The 21154-nt window shown below is 43.6% G+C and overlaps 3 protein-coding genes across 3 annotated transcripts; 1 reads left to right on the top strand and 2 right to left on the bottom strand.

Moving 5' to 3' along the window:
- The first annotated feature begins 6512 nt into the window (after positions 1 to 6512).
- Positions 6513 to 7502, top strand: LOC124400773 (trace amine-associated receptor 6-like). Its single transcript, XM_046872527.1, has one exon. It carries the CDS (start codon positions 6513 to 6515, stop codon positions 7500 to 7502), a length of 990 nt encoding a protein of 329 aa, XP_046728483.1.
- A 2747-nt stretch (positions 7503 to 10249) lies between these two features.
- Positions 10250 to 11242, bottom strand: LOC124401603 (trace amine-associated receptor 6-like). The gene has a single exon (XM_046874014.1). It carries the CDS (start codon positions 11240 to 11242, stop codon positions 10250 to 10252), a length of 993 nt encoding a protein of 330 aa, XP_046729970.1.
- A 4819-nt stretch (positions 11243 to 16061) lies between these two features.
- On the bottom strand, positions 16062 to 17054 carry LOC124401711 (trace amine-associated receptor 13c-like). Its single transcript, XM_046874138.1, has one exon. It carries the CDS (start codon positions 17052 to 17054, stop codon positions 16062 to 16064), a length of 993 nt encoding a protein of 330 aa, XP_046730094.1.
- Between the last annotated feature and the right edge of the window lie 4100 nt (positions 17055 to 21154).

The raw sequence follows: 21154 nt of genomic DNA, 5'->3' as shown, positions 1-21154 counted from the left end.
CTATACAAGTCTAGCACACTGACACGAGTTAAATGACGGGGCACACCGGACCCTAACATTCAACTTGAAACAAACTCAAATATTTAAGAAAATATTCCAATCTCAGGGATTACAGGCCTGCCCTCAACTGAGCAGGAACCTACAGCCTGTGAATAATCACTTATTCAGGTTTGGCTTAAATTAGGCTAAAGTGGACTTTGGGTGTATCCTGGTCATCCAGGCCATTAGATAATGTGCAAAATAAAAGATGTGTTGTGAATATTAATGACTACAAAGGTGGGGACAGGGGTTGGTTCTCATCTTCTTCATTCAATAAATCTTGGGACAGAACAAACTGGGTGGGGTTTCAGTTGTAAGTAAAATTTTTTATGAATGGTTCCTACAGTAAAGAAGCACAGTGTGGAATGTGTGCAGCATAGGCTGGAGAAGTGATGCTTGGGCAGTCAAACGTCACTCATGTAAAGCATCTCTTAATGGAGCTGCCTTTGTTAAATAGTCAACACAGACTTACACAAACCTTCCTGGCAGATACTGCCTGAAATCCCACCCATACATTGGCTACTCAGACCAAATCTCTGACATGCTAATTGCAGCATACGAACCACTCATCAGGTGTTGAAAACCGACTCAAATCAAATCAAATCACATTTTTATTTGTCACATACACATACATACAGAGTACGACATGCAGTGAAACCAGTTCTAAAGCAGTTGAAAACCTGGCCAACAGAAGCCATTATGGCTCTTTAGGACTTCTTTGAATATACTGTACTGACAGGGACATGTTTACTAAGAATAAAACCAATGCCAACTTCACTATCGTGGAGGAGAAGAAATCATAAGTGGTCAACAAGTGCAGTAATGTCACTGTCTTCATAAACATCATCTCATGTTCTAATCAGAAACTGTGGATAGCTTTAAGAAACTTCAAAAGGCTTTCTAGGCTGGACCAAAGAACAGCAAAGGGGAGACCAAGTGGAAAGTTAGTAAGACCAGGAACATTGGAGGTGTTCAAACTGTTCTATCATGGTGTGGATGAAAAGAGAAATAGTGTAGGGGTGATTCTAAAGGAAGAGTACAGTAAGAGTGTAGTGGAGGGGAAGAGAGTTTCTAATAGAGTAATGAACATAATGCTGGAAGTTGAAGGGATGATAATAAATGTCATCAGTGTGAGATGGATGGGTGGTGCCATTTTGGGCATGTGAGCATTAAAATCTCCAACTGCTGAAGGGAAATAAAGATTCTGGCTGTAAGTTTACGTCCCTATTACTTGCTCAGAGAGTTTGGACATGCCATTGTTTTCATTGTTTACATTCCCCAACCCGCTGATGTGGAGGTAGCGTGTGACATCATCCATTCCGCTGTTGCAAGGTTACAAACACAACACCCCGAGGTTGTTGTTCCAGTAAAAAAACTGTACACTGCTATGCTAACAGTAAGCCCTGGATCACAATTGACATCAAGGGTCTTCTGAACCAGAAGAAGAGGGCCTTTAAGGATGGTGATCAACAGAAGCTTAAAAGTGTGCAGAGGCAACTCAAAGTCCCACTCAGGGAGGCGAAGGAGCAGTACAAAAGAAAGCTGGAGCAGATGTTGCAGAACAACAGGGGGTGTGGGACAGGATGGAAAAAAATTATTGGACGCAGCTCAAAGCAGGGTAACATTACTGAACGAGATGTGGGAAGAGCAAACCAGCTGAACAACTTCTTCAGCAAATTTGACCACCCCAGCTCATTCACACTTCAGTACACCGCAGCCCCACCCCCACTTTTGCTCTCTCTACCCCTGGCCCTAACTGTAGCAGAGGGGAGAGTGTCCCTCCACCCACGATCATGGCAGAGTAGGTGTGCAGAAAGCTGAGCAGGCTTCATCCTAGCAAAGCAGCTGACACAGATAGAGTTTCACCAAGACTACTGAAGGCCTGCGCTTCAGAGCTGGGAGACCCTTTACAGCGCATTTATAACCTGAGCCTGAAACAGGAGAGGGACCCGTGGGTGTGGAAAGGCTATTGAAGGCTATTATCTACAGTGAGGAAAATAAGTATTTGAACACCCTGGTATTTTGCAAGTTCTCCCACTTAGAAATCATGGAGGGGTCTGAAATTGTCATCGTAGGTGCATGTCCACTGTGAGAGACATTATCTAAAAAAAAAATCCAGGAATCACAATATATGATTTTTAAACTATTTATTTGTATGATACAGCTGCAAATAAGTATTTGAACACCTGTCTATCAGCTAGAATTCTGACCCTCAAAGACCTGTTAGTCTGCCTTTAAAATCTCCACCTCCACTACATTTATTATCCTAAATTAGATGCACCTGTTTAAAGTCGTTAGCTGCATAAAGACACCTGTCCACCCCATACAATCAGTAAGAATCCAACTACTAACATGGCCAAGACCAAAGAGCTGTCCAAAGACACTAGAGACAAAATTGTACACCTCCGCAAGGCTGGAAAGGGCTACGGGGAAATTGCCAAGCAGCTTGGTGAAAATGGTCCACTGTTGGAGCAAACACTAGAAAATGGAAGAAGCTAAACATGACTGTCAATCTCCCTCGGACTGGGGCTCCATGCAAGATCTCACCTCGTGGGGTCTCAATGATCCTAAGGAAGGTGAGAAATCAGCCCAGAACTACACGGGAGGAACTGGTCAATGACCTGAAAAGAGCTGGGACCACCGTTTCCAAGGTTACTGTTGGTAATACACTAAGACGTCATGGTTTGAAATCATGCATGGTACGGAAGGTTCCCCTGCTTAAACCAGCACATGTCCAGGCATGTCTTAAGTTTGCCAATGACCATTCGGATGATCCAGAGGAGTCATGGGAGAAAGTCATGTGGTCAGATGAGACCAAAATAGAACTTTTGGGTCATAATTCCACTAAACGTGTTTGGAGGAAGAAGAACGATGAGTACCATCCCAAGAACACCATCCCTACTGTGAAGCATGGGGGAGGTAGCATCATGCTTTGGGGTGTTTTTCTGCACATGGGACAGGGCGACTGCACCAGACATGAGAGGATGACCGGGGCCATGTATTGCGAGATTTTGGGGAAAAACCTCCTTCCCTCAGTTAGAGCATTGAAGATGGGTCGAGGCTGGGTCTTCCAACATGACAATGACCCGAAGCACACAGCCAGGATAACCAAGGAGTGGCTCTGTAAGAAGCATATCAAGGTTCTGGCGTGGCCTAGCCAGTCTCCAGACCTAAACCCAATAGAGAATCTTTGGAGGGAGCTCAAACTCTGTGTTTCTCAGCGACAGGCCAGAAACCTGACTGATCTAGAGAAGATCTGTGTGGAGGAGTGGGCTAAAATCCCTCCTGCAGTGTGTGCAAACCTGGTAAAAAAACTACAGGAAATGACATTATACAATGTTTTGCAAATGTTTTATTAGACTGTTGTGGTGAGTGCCCTTGGACACCTCACTTCTGGACAAGCTGCTGGGGGAGGTGGGCTCAGTAGTGGACTCCCAGCTGGACAGTCTTACATCAGTGGCAGATAAATGAGTGCTCAGCAGGCTCCTGTCAATCATGGACAATCCGCTGCATCCACTGCACAGCATCATCTCCAGGCAGAGGAGCAGCTTCAGTTAACGGTTGCTGTCACTGCCCTGCTCTACTGAAAGACTGAGGAAGTTGTTCCTCCCCCTTGCCGTGCAACTTCTTAATTCTATCAAGGGTGGGTGGGTCAGTGCTGACTTTCCTCACAGTTCTGAACTTCCTCAGACGATCTTAATCTTAATTATATCAATATATGGATATGTAAAGTATTATTAAACGTCATTTTTTATTTTAAAGTGTGAGACATTTGCAGTCATCCAGAAGCTGTGGATGACTGCAAATGTGCGTGCGCTGTTGAAACAAAGAGACTCTGCCTTCAGAACAGGGGACAAGACGGCCTTAAAAACAGCAAGGGCCAAACTGTCTCATGCTATCAGAGAGGCAAAGCGCGCGCACGCGAAGAAAATCCACAACCACTTCCAGGACAGTGGAGACACTCGGCGCATGTGGCAGGGCATCCAGGCGATCACGAATTACAAGACCACATCACCTGCTTGTGACCGTGACGCCTCCCTCCCAGATGCGCTGAACGACTTCTACGCCCGGTTTAAGGTACAGAACAATGTGGTGGCGAGGAAGACCATCCCTCCTCCCACTGACCAGGTGCTCTGTCTAACCACAGCTGAAGTGAGGAAAACTCTATGCAGAGTTAACCCACGGAAGTCTGCTGGACCTGACAACATTCCTGGCAGAGTGCTCAGGGAATGTGCAGAACAACTAGCAGATGTCTTCACTGACATCTTCAACATCTCCCTGAGCAGTAACATTGTTCCCACGTGCCTCAAGACAACGACCATCATTCCTGTGCCAAAGAAATCGACTGTCTCCTGCCTCAATGACTATCGTCCCGTCGCGCTCACTCCCATCGTGATGAAGTGCTTGAGAGGCTTGTCATGAGGCACATCAAGACACAGCTTTCACCCTCCCTGGACCCCATGCAGTTTGCGTATCGTCCAAACCGTTCCACGGACGATGCCATCTCCACAACCCTCCACCTGGCCCTCACCCACCTGGATAACAAGGACTCGTATGTACGAATGCTGTTCATTGATTTCAGCTCAGCATTCAACGCAATCATTCCTCAGCACCTGATCGAGAAGTTGAACCTTCTGGGCCTGAACACCTCTCTGCAACTGGATCCTGGATTTCCTGACTGGGAGACCTCAGGCAGTCCGGATCGGGAACAGCATCTCCAGCACCACCACACTGAGCACTGGAGCCCCTCAGGCTGTGTGCTCAGTCCACTGCTGTTCACTCTGCTGACTCACGACTGTGCACCAACGCACAGCTCGAATCATATCATCAAGTTTGCTGATGACACGACCGTGGTGGGTCTAATCAGCAGGAACGATGAGTCAGCATATAGAGAAGAGGTGCAACAGTTAACTGCCTGGTGTGGAGCAAACAACCTGTCTCTGAACGTGGACAAAACGAAAGAGATGGTTGTGGACTTCAGGCGAGCACAGAGCGACCAATCTCCACTGATTATCGATGGATCCTCTGTGGAGATTGTCAAGAGCACCAAATTCCTTGGTGTTCATCTGGCGGACAACCTCACCTGGTCACTTAACACCAGCTCCATCACCAAGAAAGCCCAGCAGCGTCTCTACTTCCTGAGAAGGCTGAGGAAAGCCCATCTCCTCCCCATCCTGTCCATGTTCTACAGAGGGACCATTGAGAGCATCCTGAGCAGCTGCATCACTGCCTGGTTTGGGAATTGCACCGTCTCGGATCGCAAGACCCTACAGAGGATAGTGAGGACAGCTGAGAAGATCATCGAGTCTCTCCCTCTATCATGGACATTTACACCACACGCTGCATCCGCAAAGCACACAGCATTGTGGACGATCACACACACCCCTCACACACATACTTCACCCTCCTACCATCAGGAAAACGGTTCCGAAGCATTCGGGCCGTCACAACAAGACTGTGTAACAGTTTCTTCCCACAAGCCATCAGGCTTCTCAACACAAAGAACGGAACAGAACTCACACACACTCACTTACACACACACACACACACACACACACACACACACACTCTCTGTGTGTTACTGTTACTGAACTGTACAACCTGGACTAAACACAATTATCACTCATCTCGATCCACTCCACCACCATTTATATATTTATTATTATTTATACTCGCACCTTATATTCAGTAGAATGTTTACATGCTGTCTTTGCACCTCCTTGCTGCTGTTTTTTTGCACTACATTGCTCTGTTCTGTTTGTACTTTCTCCTGGGTATAGTTTTTACATTTCTCCTCACACAGTACTGTATATTTAAGTATACAGTAGGTTTACTAGTCGGCGCTATACTTGGTTTTTGTCTTTTGTCTTGTCTTGTGTTGTCTGTCTGCACTCTGTCTGTCTGTACTGTTCTTTTGTTTGCACTGTTTGCACCAGGCTGCACTCGATGCACTTTATGTTGTTTTGTTGTTTAGTGTAGCACCAGGGTTTCGGAGGAACGTTGTTTCGTTTTTACTGTGTACTGTGTACCACTGTGTATGGTAAAAATGACAATAAAAGCCACTTGACTTGACTTGACTTGACTTGAGACTGTTTCTAAGAATATAGCAACTTTGGTTATATCAATTTGATGAATATTTGTTTTCATTTAAATATAGTATCCTGTAACAGTGATTTAAAGTATTAAATGACCCATTTGTCTATTCTTTTATATATTTGCATTTATCTTTTATTTTTTTCTTGCTGCTGTAACAGAAATTTCCCCACTGTGGGACGAATAAAGATATATCTTATCTTATCTTAAATGACATCTTTATCATATGACATCATTTGTGTAAAACTGTCAATCAAACATGGAGGCGAGGTCTAATTATAAACTATAAATAAATCAGAGGTGGTAGTCGAGCGATCAAACATTGGATGAAGATTTTAATATTTCGGGCTTCTGTAGACTTTTATTCAAATGCTGTGTTCATGAACGTGACGGAATTGAATCTCTCGGATCGCTGTGAGCATTTCTCCTGTCCAGAGAGATCTGTATCTCCTGCAGTTTATATCTTACTGTACGTGTGTTCAGCTGCTGTGGTTCTTCTAACAGTGTGTGGAAATCTGCTCGTCATCATCTCTGTTCTTCACTTCAAGCAGCTTCACACTCCGGCTAACATCCTCGTGTTCTCACTGGCCGTGTCGGATTTCTTTGTTGGTGCTTTACTGATGCCTCCAATGTTAATCTGGACAATCAAATCATGCTGGATTTTAGGGAGAAGTCTCTGCATTTGTTTTTGGTTAATTAGTAGTTTTATTTTGGCCTCATCTATTTATAATATCACTCTGATCTCTGTGGATCGCTATGTCGCTCTTTCAAACCCATTTTTCTACACAAACACAATCTCTACAAGGATGATGTGCACTGTGGTTTCTTCTAACTGGTGTGTGTGTCTGGCATACACCATAACATTGTATTATTTCAATATAAGCTTCATGAATTTTCTAATGTGTCCTGGAGAGTGTTTTCTCATTCTGAATGATGTTTGGACTGTAATTGATCTTGTTATAGCATTTATATTTCCACTTTCTGTCATAATCATATTGTACAGTCGGGTTTTTCTGATCGCTAAGAAACACGCCACTGCTATCAGAGAGCTTAATAATCACACACGACCTCAAACACAGAAAATCACCTCCCACTCCATGAAATCTGAGAGAAAAGCAGCCAAAGTCCTCGGCATTTTAGTGTCCGTGTTTCTGGCGTGTTTACTTCCGTTTTTTATTTATAGTTTATTAGGTGGTGTTATTGTAATACAGACAGAAACTGTTTCTAATTTTATAATTGTTGTATGCCTTAATTCCACCATTAATCCATTTATTTACGCTCTGTTTTATCCGTGGTTTAGGAGGTGCATTAAATTAATTATAACTCTGCAAATATTGAAAACAGATTCTACATTAATCAATGTTCTTTGATTAAAAAAAAAGCTGTATACCTTTAAATTATGTGACAAAATTTTATTGTATAGTTATTGTATAATAACAATCCTTAAATAATCACTGAATATCCCTAAAACATCTGTAACAGATTGCAGATAATATATATATGAATGTATTACTATTAATATATTCACAATATTTGTTTTGTTATTCTATATAGAGAAAGTAATTTGACTTGTTACAGACACTAGAAATAAGAATGAAATTAAAAAAAAAACTCAATTGGTGTCTTAAAACGTTCTTTCTTATAATATATTTTTTAAAACAAAACAAAAAAGCTAAATGCTAATCAATAGTAAATGATATTAATATTTTATCTTTCAGATGATCCGTGTTTTGAAGGAAAGTCACGTATCATTTTTGCAAATCCACACATCTACAGCGTTTTACAGAAACACAGGTATAATGTAATATTGTAAAGGGAGATGAAGATCCAGAGTGAAAGACTGCATTAGCAGGATTAAAGATGAATCAGTGCTGCATCAGAGTCAGTATAATTAGTAGAAAAGTCAGGCACTGTGCAAAAACAGACAAAATTCAACTATAAAAATCTACTAAAAAAAGGAGATCATTCCATATGCTGCATGAGGACAAAGATGTATTGTTTTGGAAGACACACTTGTCCTCAGCAGCAGAATGATCTCATTCCAGCTGAACACTTCAGATCTAAGGGTCTTGCTCAGGGCCCAACAGTGTCAGCTTGTGTTGTTGGGATTTGAACTCATGACTCACGTATAAGCAGAACTCAGAGGTTGCAGCAGAACCTGGACCTGTTGCAGCAGTAATGCAAGAAATGGACCCTGATATTTAACTAAAGAAAGAACAAAATTCTCATATTTCAAAACACAGTCAGATCTCAGGGACTGCAGGACCTTAATTAAATTATATTACAACATACAGAATGTCAGTGTAGATGATACAATGGGGGGAATAATTCATTAATTCCCTGCTGGTTTTGTAAATTTACCACCTTACAAAGAAATGAACAGTCTGGTATTTTTATGGGAGGTTTATTTTAACAGAGAAAGACAGAATATATATATATATATATATATATATTTCAAAAAATCCATAAAAAATATAAAAGAAAGGTTATAAATTAATTTGTAATTGATTGAGTAAAATAACTATTTGACTCTGTACCAAATTAGCAAAAGTTCTGACTTCCACACACCCAATTTAGTCCTGTATCTTTAAGAAAGTTCTCCTAAAATCAACTCATTATGTGTATAAAAGACACCAGTCACAGAATCAACCTCTTCCATTCAAACCTCAGCACCACCATAGGAGGGACCAAAGAGTTGTCAAAGGATATCATCCAAGATCCTATGGTGCATGGCCCAGTTTATATGGTGAAGTCTTCCTGTACCATTAGCAGAGAAACAGCCCTAAAGCAGAAGGTTTCCTCCTCCATGTTTGACAGTTCTTCAGGTCATATTCAGCATTTATCTGCCTTCAAACTCAAGTTAAGCTCAATTTCAGTCTCATCAGATCACATCACATTCTCCCAAGCATTCTTTAAATAATTCAGGGGTTCAGACAGTCCTGTTCACGTGCATTTTTTAACAGAAGGACCTCAGTGTGTTACCAATGGTTTTCTTGGTGACTGTGGTCCAGCTCCCTTGAGATCATTAACAAGCTGCTCTTGTGTAATTCTGGGCTGATGCTTACCATTCTAAGACTCGTCCATACCCCATGCTGTGAAATTTTGCATGAAGCTCCATATTGACGGCAATTGACTTAGCTTGTACCATTTTCGAATTGTTACACCAACAGTGGTCTCTTTCTCACCAAGCTTCTTGCTAAAGCGCATTCCAGACTTGTGCGGGTCTACAATCTTGTCCCTGATTCGTTTGTACACATACAGTAATGAGTTGATATTAGGAGTTATTTCTTAAAGGTACAGGAATTTGGGTGTGTGGGAATTGGAATTCTTGGTTGGTAGGAGATCAAATACAAATTCATATTTTATATTATAATATTATTAATATTTAACTGTTTCCCCAACTGTACAATGGGGTACAAATCAGGCCACAGTGGTCCGTGTGTAACCTAATTTATTAAGAAATGCTAAGTTTATATCAAGTGATGTAAGACACAAACTAACATACAAACACATAAAAGTAATTAACTGTGCTCATTCAGCCCCTAAATGGGTACTGATATAGATAAGGTGAGGAGACCTGGGGTGCAGTCAGCGTTCACCTTTAACCCAAAGGTGTTCAGACGGGTTGAGTTCAGAGTTCTATAGCAAGCCACTGAAGATTTCTACTCCAACCCATGAAAAGCAGATCTTCATGGAGCTGGCTTTGTGTCCAGGTTCACTGTAATTCTGGAACAGGTCTGGGTCTCCAAGTTCAAGTGAAAGATAAAATGACATCCAAAGACCTCCTGTACAACTGCGGGTGTCCAGACTGGCTGGAATTGTCAGGACATATAGTGTATATATTTATCCCTTTAAGAGGCCCATGATGAACTCAATAATAGAACTAGAATTTATAGAGTAGGAAACAGAACTACATTATTTTTTTGACTCTTGTTTATTTTTGACTCACAATTTGTTGTTAAGACCATTAAAAGCTATCTTTAAGGAGTGGGTATACAATAAATATTAATATTATATAATGTACACACTATGATATTTTGATTGTTGGAATGTGAGGTATTTTAATTTCTAAAATACGAGACATTTAAGCATCATTAGAGGAATAAAAAAAAAACCATCATGTAAGAACATTGATTAATGCAGAATCTGTCTGGAATATCTGCAGAGTTATAATTAATTTAATGCACCTCCTAAACCACGGATAAAACAGAGCGTAAATAAATGGATTAATGGTGGAATTCAGATAAAGAACTATCAAGACTTTCTGAAATGTTTCTAACTGTAGTTCAATAACACCACCTAATAAACTATAAATAAAATATGGAAGTAAACATGCCAGAAACACGGACACTAAAATACCGAGGACTTTGGCTGCTTTTCTCTCAGATTTCATGGAGTGGGAGGTGATTTTCTGTGTTTGAGGTCGTGTGTGATTATTAAGCTCTCTGATAGCAGTGGCGTGTTTCTTAGCGATCAGAAAAACCCGACTGTACAATATGATTATGACAGAAAGTGGAAATATAAATGTTATTACAAGATCAATTACAGACCAAACCTCATTCATAATGTAAACACACTCCCTAGGACACAATGAAGCAGTGTTGAAGTTTCCATTGAAATAAAAGAACGCTAGAACATACACCAGCCATATACACCAGTTTGCATAAATCACGATGCTCATTGTCCTCCTAGAGATTGTGTTGGTGTAGAGAAATGGGTTTGAGAGCGCCAAATAGCGATCCACAGCGATCAGTGCAATATTATAAATGGATAGACTCAAGAAAACACCACCAAGCAACAAAAAAAATGTGCAGAATCTTCTTCCAAACATCCAACATGACTCGATCATCCAGATAAACATAAACGGCATTAGTAAAGCACCAACAAGGAAATCCGACACGGCCAGAGCGAGCACAAGCATGTTGGTCGGTGTATGAAGCTGCTTGAAGTGAAGAACAGAGATGATGACGAGCAGATTTCCACACACTGTTAGAAGAACCACAGCAGCTGAACACACGTACAGTAAGATATAAACTGCAGGAGATACAGATCTCTCTGGACAGGAGAAATGCTCACAGCAATCCGAGAGATTCAACTCCGTCACATTCATGAATACAGCATTCTGTTCTCTCACTATAATCTCACTATATTTCTTTTAGGAGCAACAGACTACTGTTACAGTTACTGGTATTTAAATTATAATGGTATTATGAAAATTTTTGCAACAAAGGTTCATTCAAGCATCAACACAAAACGTGTATGAAAACGTCATATGAATAATAAGAAAATTTGTAGTATATCAAGGTCTCAAAATCAAATACTCATATAAAATAGTGGAAAAAAAGAATTGCTGAAGATTTCGCCTAGGATGGGTTGCCAGTCCTTCACTTTCCAGTTTAACCACTTATATACTCTTTGGATGCATGGTTAATTTCTTGACTGACTATAAAAATATTTAAACTGGTTAAACTGGTCAGTTTTTCAGAATTTCTCTAAAACTGTAATTGAAAATTTTTACTGAATATCTTCTCAGAACTCATTCAATTGCCTACAGAGTTTTAAATATTTTATATTCTAGATGCTCTGACATTTATATTGTTTAGAAATGAATCCCACCCCCTTAAGTTTGAGTGACAGCATGATACATATGATGTTATACCATTGTTAGAAGCTACCTTTCAATGAAATAGTATGAGATCTGTTTATTTCTGGATATGACTAAACAAATTTCAGAATAAATAAATATTTGGGCTTCATGTGTTTGAGTTCCCAAACCTGCTCACTTTGGTGAAAACACTTATTCTTGGCTGGGGAGCATGTGGGGCTTTTGTTTTAGGGGAATTGTGGTTAGTAGCCACTCTTTTTAGGGGGTGAGATGACAAGTGATGGGTGGAATTTTGAGCATATTTGGCCCATAGTAAGAACTGGGCCCAGGCCTCCATGTTGGTGGCACAGAAAGTATTCAGAAAGCACCCTATCTCATGGTTAACTCTCTCCACTTGCCCATTCACTTGTGGAACATGAAACTTTAACTGTAGATTCTGGTTCCTTACAATCTCATCTGGAATGACGAAGTAAAAGAAAACCATATAATTGAACAGAAGCTTGGCTATTGTAAAGGCTTTTTAGTAGTGAGCCACCAATTCTTCTCTCATTACAGGTATTGGGTGCGTTGAATGCCCAAGTGACCAGTGACAATGGTAGTGTGCACTTATTTGGCCAGGATGATCTCCAGGTCCAGGTTCAGCCTCTTTACAGCAGGAAATGGAAGCGATCAAAAAAGAGGGACATCAGGCCTGCTGGATGTTTTTAAGGTACTGTCGGAAATTTCTTGTCCTCCTAGACCGAGTGGCTTACGACTTTAGTTGGGACTTACACAATCAATGTAAAATAGTCTCTTCAAAAGAAGCCAAGACACTTGGATGAGTAGAGCAAAGGTAGAGTTTATTGCGGCAAACCACAATCAACCCGAGAGCATCCGCATGTCATGACATCGATGGTCTGACCACACCTGGCATTTCCTCCTGTTTTTATACATTTTAACCCTTAACATTGATAACTCCCCAAACCTAGGTCCTCCTCAGTTACCATCAGTTATTACCATTATTGGAAATCTTCAGATGTTAAACCTTCCCCCAAGTATTTTTAACTATCATTAACATTCAAATATTCCAACATTTAAAAGGTCAATTCTGATTACCATTATCTTCAAGATTCTTCGAGAGGGTTGGACCACAAAAAGTGGGAAGTATACCACTGTTTCACTTCATTATTTTACTTCGCTTGGTTGCCCGTGCAATTTGATCATGCACGAGTACGTTGCTTTTTCCTTATTTCATAGATTATTCTATATTATTATTTTATTAGCAATTTTATTACTTTGCATAAGCTCATTAGTATTTTTTTAATATATTCTTAACTTTATTACTTTGATGGTTTTAGTAGGCTGCTTAGGCTTTCCACAAATGTGGTAGATTTCACTGAAGAGGTATCATTCCCTTTTTTGGCCTGCACTTGAGGCGAGCTTCACGGAAGACCTGTTCTCCATCCCCTTTTACGGCAATATCAATAAACTTCCCCATTCATGACTCCTACTGTGTCTGCGTACAACCTACATGTTGTTATTGAGTGTCATATGACCTATGGGACTTTCCTATGGGCTATGTTTACTCAAACACAAATAAGCTAATATTGAATCCTACAGTACTTGTGGTCAGAGAGGACTTGAAAAGTTAATAGGAGGCACAGGGGTGCAGCTTGTTGTACGGCCCATTCTGGGAGAAAGTTGCTTCTACTTCTACATCAGAGGCATTGACCTCTACTAGAAAGAATGTGACACTATCAGGGATGGCCAAAATAGGGGACAAGATGGCTTCACATTTAAGTTCCTCAAAGTTGCATTGATGGAGAAGATGGAGACTCTCTGTTGCAGTTTAAAAGCAATGACATTTATAGGAAGAAGCCAGAACCAGGGCAAAGATCATGAAGTTGCCCATAGCACTGAAGTACACCAGAGTCTAAATTGTGTGATAAATGCCACTCCACACAAGCTTCATAGAGGTACAACCAAAGCCAGGTGTCAGGAAGGACTGAGAAACCCTTATCACCGCCCCAGCTGTGGCTGGCTCTGACAGAAGACCTTTGTCTATGCTCCCATTCTTGGACCCACATGTTTAGGCCAGTGGCTATGCCAATGAGGGCCTCAAGGGTGTCTGGAGGGTCCCGGGGAGCCAATTTGTCCTGGAGGGCTCCTGAGAGGCCATTTGGAAAGCATAATTGAAGTAAACCTTGAGGGCGTCCTTATTCCAGTTTGCTCCCAGCCACCTGGGTGCAGAATTGGATAGAATATTTGGATACACTGCCAAAGGGTGAGTAGCTACTTGAAAGACTGAGAACCACTCATGAGGTCAGCAGGCGCTCTGTGCCTCTTTAATGGCTGTGGCCCATTCAAGGTCTTTGCCTGAGGTATGGCAAATGGGGATTCATGTGGAAGACGAATAGCTGGGGGAACAAGGGCCTGAGCTGGTGCTGGGGCAGACAGAATTCAATCACTTATTTATCGAATGGCAGCGGATGGCGAGAGCTGTCAGCACTTCAGAGTTCCTGCTGATAAGCCACACATACTGGGCCAGCACTGCCTCTTGGTACTGCATCCTCTGTTCTTGTTAGTCAAGAGTGGTGAAAAGACCTTTTGTGCTGGGTTCATGGCTGGCCTGTTTTTTTCTGACATGACCTGGGCTTGAACTGAGGTTGTCTGTGTGGGTGCCATTGGCTCTAATGCCATGTGCGCCACTAAAGCAAAGCTTTACCCAAATGCAGAGAGGGACTTGAGATGCCGAAAAGTGTATTTCAGTTTTATCATGACACCTCCGTATCCTAAGCTTTATTTTTTGGATGCAGCTCCACAACTTGCAAATCCTGGTAGTATTGACTATCAAGGACTGAAAAAATTTACTGTGAAGAACCCCTTCCTCTAATCCATAAAACCCTTCAACAGTTTTATCCTGTCAGTGTTTTCACTAAGCTGGATCTCTGCAGTGCCTACAACTTGGTGCATGCCCAAAAAAGGGCAAGTGGAAGACATTGTTTAGTTGATAAAAGCTTTTTTTTTAATTTGCTATTAATTTTTTAAATTAAGAAAATGTGTGTAATTCTCACACAGGCCGATAAAAAAAGGCTAAAAGGTGATGGTGAGAGTGCATCCCTAAGTATAGACATCCAGAACCTTTTTTTAAACCCTATGTATTTAGATCTCATCATAAGTCAAAGCTCTTTCAGAAATCAATGCAAAACATCATGCTTATACATGTATGAGCTACTGTGAATTAAACTTAAAACAAGACATGATTTTGGTTCTGTGTTTATTGGCCGGTGCCTTTAAAATGAAGTGAACAGTGGTTATGAAACCTCTATGTGAGGGGCATTGAATACAGAGAGTTCCATAAGTATATGGACAGTGACATATTGTTTGTAATTCAACCTCTGTAAAACACCACCATGGATTTACTAGTTTTTCTCACTCTTTAGTTTGTGTTTTTTGTGTTTTAGTTAATTGTGTCAACACAGTCCGCCAATGAGCCACATGTCATACATTAAAATATACAAAACAGGGCACATTAGGCCAGACTTTGGAAACTCCTGACTAATAGCAAATAGTCATTATAAAATCCAAGCAACAATTTATCCAGAAATCTTTAATTAAATAACTGTTTATCTTAGTTAGACTGAGACCCTAAATTATCTTTTACTCTGTGAATAATATGTAAAGCATCTGAAGTATTCTGATTTCAAGCATGATTCCTATGATTAAAAGTGATGACAGTAAAACTAGGAAATAATAAAAAAGACCTAAAAACATTCAAAGTGTATTATTACTGTAGTGTCCGACCCTTTAACTGGTAAATCGTCTTTATCTGCTCTTTAAATCTCTTTAAGATACAACTGAATATGTACAACCCTTCGGGATTCTTCATTTGCACACCTAAAGTGTGTCTTTGCACCTAAACGCTCATTTAAAAGAAAAAGGTTAATTTGCATTGAAAAATAAATATCGTTCTGCTATTGCTTTGTTATTATCTTCTAAAATGTCTCCAACAGACATGACATATATTTCGAGAGAAATAAACTGCAAGCCTTAAAATGAAAATAGCGGTTCATGGTATTAATATAAACTCAATTAGCATCAACATGATTAAATACATATATAATAATCTATCTAATTTACTGTATAATGAAATTATCATTAGTTTAAATTTGGCACTTACATGTTTATTTGTGATATTATGCTGCATAATACATAAGAGCAACTTAGATATTTCTCATATATGGTATAATGCAATAAGTTACACTGCTGGTTAAATTACTTACATAAGTTTAAATAATATGTAACAAGAGATGCAATATTTATCAGGAGTGAACCAAACTGCTATTTATGAAAGAATATTTATCAATGCAGAGTCCGGCTGGAATATTTGCAGAGTTACAATTAATTTACTGCACTTCCTGAACCACGGGTAAAACAGAGCGTAAATAAATGGATTAAGAGTGGAATTAAGAAAAACCAAGATCATGACCCTACGAAATGTTCCTACTGGTAGCGTAATAAGATATCCTAATATACTGCAAAGGAAATACGGAAGTAAACAGAGCAGAAACACGGCCACTAAAATGCCGAGGATTTTGGCTGCTTTTCTCTCAGATTTCATGGAGTGGGAGGTGATTTTCTGTGTTTGAGGTCGTGTGTGATTATTAAGCTCTCTGATAGCAGTGGCGTGTTTCTTAGCGATCAGAAAAACCCGAGTATATAATATGATTATGACAGAAAGTGGAAATATAAATGAGTATGCAAGATCTAGTGCAGACCAAAAATCTTTTACAAAGTAATAGCACTGTCCAGGACAAATTAAAAAATCTGTGAAGTTTCCATTAAAATAATAAAATGTTACATTACATGCCACACACAAACACCAGTTTGCATAAACCACAGCACACATGGTCCTCCAAGAGATTTTGTCCGTGTAGACAAATGGGTTTGAGAGAGCCAAATAACGATCCACTGCGATCAGAGCAACAGTGTAGATGGACAGGCTCATGAGAACTCCAGCAATTAACCACACACAGGTGCACAGAACTCTCCCTAATATCCAACATGACTCGATCGTCCACATCAACAATGCTGGTAGCATTAATGCGCCAATAAAAAAATCCGACACGGCCAGAGAGAGAACCAGTGTGTTAGTCGGAGTGTGAAGCTGCTTGAAGTGAAGAACAGAGATGATGACGAGCAGATTTCCACACACTGTTAGAAGAATCACAGCAGCTCCACACACATACAGTAAGATATAAACTGCAAGAGACACAGATCTCCCTGGACAGGAGAAATACGCACAGGGATCCGAGAGATTCAACTCTGTCACGTTCATGAATACAGTGTCTACTGCATCTAATAAAAACAGCTGGTCTGAAGCAGTAACTTACAGTTTTTATATCCTAGAAACCGATCACGCCCCAAATTTGACAAACATTTAAATTAAAGTATGATGTCATGCATGTTTGGAACAAATGGCTATTCTTATTTGCATATATTCTTACATGGACAAAACATGTGATATTCTGGATGCAGTGAATTAAAAAAAATGCTCAAGCCATAGGTTAATCATGATTTGACCCAATCTAAGATTTGTGGACAATAACGAACGGGGAATGAATGTGAGTGAGGGGTTTATGTAGGAGCGGGGTGGAGTGATGATGAGCTTCAGGTGTGCCTCGTTAAACCTGGAGCTTTAGAGAGAGTGGAGGCATGAGTGATGATGAGCTCCAGGTGTGCGTGGTTAAACCTGGAGCTCTATGGAGAGTGGAGGCATAGAGAGCCACCAAAGGGGGCATGGCAGGTGGTTCCCTGACATTACCCCCCCCCCTGAGGGGCGGCACCTGACGCCCCAAACCCACAGACGCTCGGAGGGCCAGGGCACTCAAAGGAGGATCCCAGTGTCCGTCCAGGGTCGAACAGGACCTGGTCAGAACCACCGCAGAACTGGAGAAGGCCAGGAAGGACCCGAGGCAGAGCGACAACCCAGGCGAAGCGCAGGACCTGGAGGATGCCCATCCCGAAGGCACAGGACAGAACCATGCTCCCAGCGGAGGTCCAAAATGGCGCGTAGCTCATTGCGGAGGCCAGAACTGGAGCGAAAACCCTGGTGAAGATCGGAGCCAGGACGAAGGCCGGAGAAACGGTTCCAGCGGCGACCGGGGACGGAGAGATGCCTGTAGCGGGGACTAGGGACGAAGGGACGTCTTCGGCGGAGCCAGGAGGCAGAGAGACAGCTCCAGCGTCGGATAGGGACCAAGGCTGAGCGACCTCCACAGCAGAGACCTGAGACTAAGTGAGGCCCTCGATGGCGATCAGGGCCAGATAGACGCCCAATGGGAGGTCTGGATCGGAGCTACGTCCGTAGCAGAGATCGGAGTACGAGTGACGCACCCAGTGGAGCCCGGAATCAGAAAAACAACCCGGTGGTGTCCAGAGGCGGGACGTCGCCATCGAAGGAGCCCGAAGGCGAGACGTCGCCATCGGCGAGCCCGGAGGCGAGACGCCGCCATCGGCGAGCCCGGAGGCGAGACGTCGTCGAAGGAGGAGCTCTGGGGTGAGACGTCGCCTTTCAGGAAGCCTGGGAGCGAGACGTTGTCAAAGGAGGAGCTCTGGGGCGAGACGTTGCCTTCCAGGAAGCTCGGGAGTGAGACGCTATCGAAGGAGGAGCTCTGGGGTGAGACGTCGCCTCCCAGGAAGCTCGGGAGCGAGACGTCGTCGAAGGAGGAGCTCTGGGGCGAGACGTCACCATCGGAGAAGCTCGGAGGAGCTCTCGGAGACTCTGTGGAGCGGAGTGAAGCTCTAAGGGATGCTCTGGGACAGAGAGAAGCTCTGCGACGTGGCTTCACCGGGAGAGAAACCCTGTGACGTGGCCTCACCTCCAGAGGAACAGTGAGGCAAGCCGTCACCTTCTGGGTGACCGTGAAGCGAGCCGTCGCCCTCGGGGAGACCGTGAGGTGAGCCGTCGCCTTCGGGGGGACCGTGAGGCGTGACGTCGACATCGGAGGCGCTCGGAGGCATGACGTCGACATCGGAGGTGTTCGGAGGTATGGCTCCGCCCGGAGAGGAGCCCAGAGGCGAGACGTCGCCATCGGAGGAGCACAGAGGAGAGGCGACACCATCGGAGGGGCCCAGAGGCGAGACGTCGCTCACGGAGAGACTCTTTGGTGAGGCGTCGCCGAAGGAGGAGCTCTGGGGCGAGACGTCGCTTTCCAGGGAGCTCGGGAGCAAGACGTCGTCGAAGGAGGAGCTCGGGGGCGAGACGTCGCCGAAGGAGGAGCTCGGGGGCGAGACGTCGCCGAAGGAGGAGCTCTCGGAGACTCTGTGGACCGGAGAGGAGCTCTCGGAGACTCTGTGGACCGCAGAGGAGCTCTCAGGGATGCTCTGGGGCAGAGAGAAGTTCTGCGACGCGGCTTCACAAGGAGCGGAACCCTGTGACGTGGTCTCACCTCCAGGGGAATAGTGAAGCAAGCTGTCGCCTTCAGGGAGACCGTGAAGCGAGCCGTCGCCTTCGGGGAGACCGTGAGGCGAGCCGTCGCCTTCGGGGAGACCGTGAGGCGAGCTGTCACCTTCGGGGAGACCGTGAGGCGGCGGTACGACGTCCCTTTAGCATCCAGGCGGCGGTACGACGTCCTTTTTGCGGCCTTGAGGCTGAGTTGAGTGCACTGGGAAGCTCCGGGGCGGAAAGGAGCTGTCCTGGAGATCCTGAAGCGGAACAGAGCTCGCCGGGAGACCTTGGCGTGGAACTGAGCTCGCTTGGGGATCTTGGAGCTGAGAGGTGCTCTCAGGGGGACACTGGAGCGGAGAGGTGCTCTCAGGGACACAATGGAGCGGAGCTGGGCTCTCCTGGAGGTCCTGGAACGGAGCCGAGGTCTCTTCAGGACTCTGGAGCAAAGCCGAGCCCTCTTCAGGATCCTGGGGCGGAAAGGAGCTGTCCCGGAAACTCTGAAGCGGAAAGGTGCTCTCGGGGACACACTGGAGCGGAGCGGAGCTCTCCTGGGAGTCCTGAAGCGGAACTGAGCTCTCGTAGAGGTCCTGGAGCGGAACCGAGCTCTCGTGGATGACCTGGACTGGAGCTGAGCTCTCCTGGAGGTCCTGGGGCAGAGCTGCGCTTTCCTGGATGACCTTTAACGGAGCTGAGCTCTCCTGGATGACCTGGAACGGAGCTGAGCTCTCCTGGATGACCTGGACTGGAGCTGAGCTCTCCTGGAGGTCCTGGGGCAGAGCTGCGCTTTCCTGGAGGTCCTGGGGCGGAGCTGTGGTCTCTTGAAGTTCTTGGAGCAGGCTGAGGATCTCCTGGAGACCTTGGGGCGGAGTGGAGCCCCCCTGAAGGGCCTGGAGCAGGGCGGAGATCTCATGGAGGTCCTGGAATGGAGCCGAGCCATTTTGAAGGGCCTGGTGTAGGGCCTGGAGCAGGGTGGAAATCCCCCGGAGGTCCTGGGATGGAGTGGCGCTCTCTGGGAAGCTCTGGTGCGGAATGGAGCTCTTCGGGAAACACTGGAGCGGAATCGTGCGTTTGGTAGTGGGAGAGAGATGGTGGAGATCTGCGGTGACCATCCCTAGTTCCCGGGTGAGAAGCCGGATAAACCAGGCGCACGAGCCGAATTCACCACCAGAGGCGAGGTTAAACCTGGAGCTCTATGGAGAGTGGAGGCATAGAGAGCCACCAAAGGGGGCGTGGCAGGTGGTTCCCTGACACAATGACTATCAGGGTCTGATCAAACTGACTGTGAAGCACAAGTACCCCGGCCTCTGAAACTCTTAAACCCTAGTGCATTTTCCTGCAGGAACACTGGCAGGCCATGAAAGGGTGGAGTGCTGTGGACATGGTTGCCTCAGTCTACATACCCTAGAACCCACAGCCATTATCCTGACAAATTACCAAGATATTGGGCTTTTTTTTTTTTTCCAGTTACCTGTTTTTTTTTTTTTTATTTATAGTTACTGGTTTTGAGTTCTGTCTTTTGCCCAGTTTGTCCTGTTTGCTGATTCGCTGACATATGCCCATTTTTTGGTGATGACCTTTGGCCTAATGTTTTCAAATGTTGTCTCACAAAATAAATAAATAAATCAAAGAAAAAAAAACCTTTACTGTATTTGCATCTGTATCAGCCTACAATTTAATGACAAATATTACTAGCTGTGGAACCTTGATAAATTAGATGAGGAGACCATGATCTCTTCCTAGATCGCTTACAAAATTACATCGGCATTCAGGGACAGGCATTAAGCTGGGTTAAATCCTACCTGTCCGATCGTTACCATTTCGTAGATTTAAATGGAGAGCTATCCAGGCTAATGCAAGTAAATTATGGCGTGCCGCAAGGTTCAGTTCTAGGACCCCTGCTCTTCACAATATACATGCTTCCATTAGGAAATATTATTAGAAGGCATGGAATTAGCTTCCATTGTTATGCTGATGATACTCAGCTATAT

This window comes from Silurus meridionalis, chromosome 18 (assembly GCF_014805685.1).
Source record: "Silurus meridionalis isolate SWU-2019-XX chromosome 18, ASM1480568v1, whole genome shotgun sequence".
Classification (NCBI taxonomy): domain Eukaryota; kingdom Metazoa; phylum Chordata; class Actinopteri; order Siluriformes; family Siluridae; genus Silurus; species Silurus meridionalis.
The sequence above is the reverse complement of the archived record's forward strand: the minus strand, read 5'-3'. Positions and strand labels throughout refer to the sequence as shown.

Bases quoted from the DNA above. Each gene is read 5' to 3' on its own strand.
- LOC124401603 (XM_046874014.1), bottom strand. From the start codon at position 11,242: ATGAATGTGACGGAGTTGAATCTCTCGGATTGCTGTGAGCATTTCTCC.
- LOC124401711 (XM_046874138.1), bottom strand. From the start codon at position 17,054: ATGAACGTGACAGAGTTGAATCTCTCGGATCCCTGTGCGTATTTCTCC.
- LOC124400773 (XM_046872527.1), top strand. From the start codon at position 6,513: ATGAACGTGACGGAATTGAATCTCTCGGATCGCTGTGAGCATTTCTCC.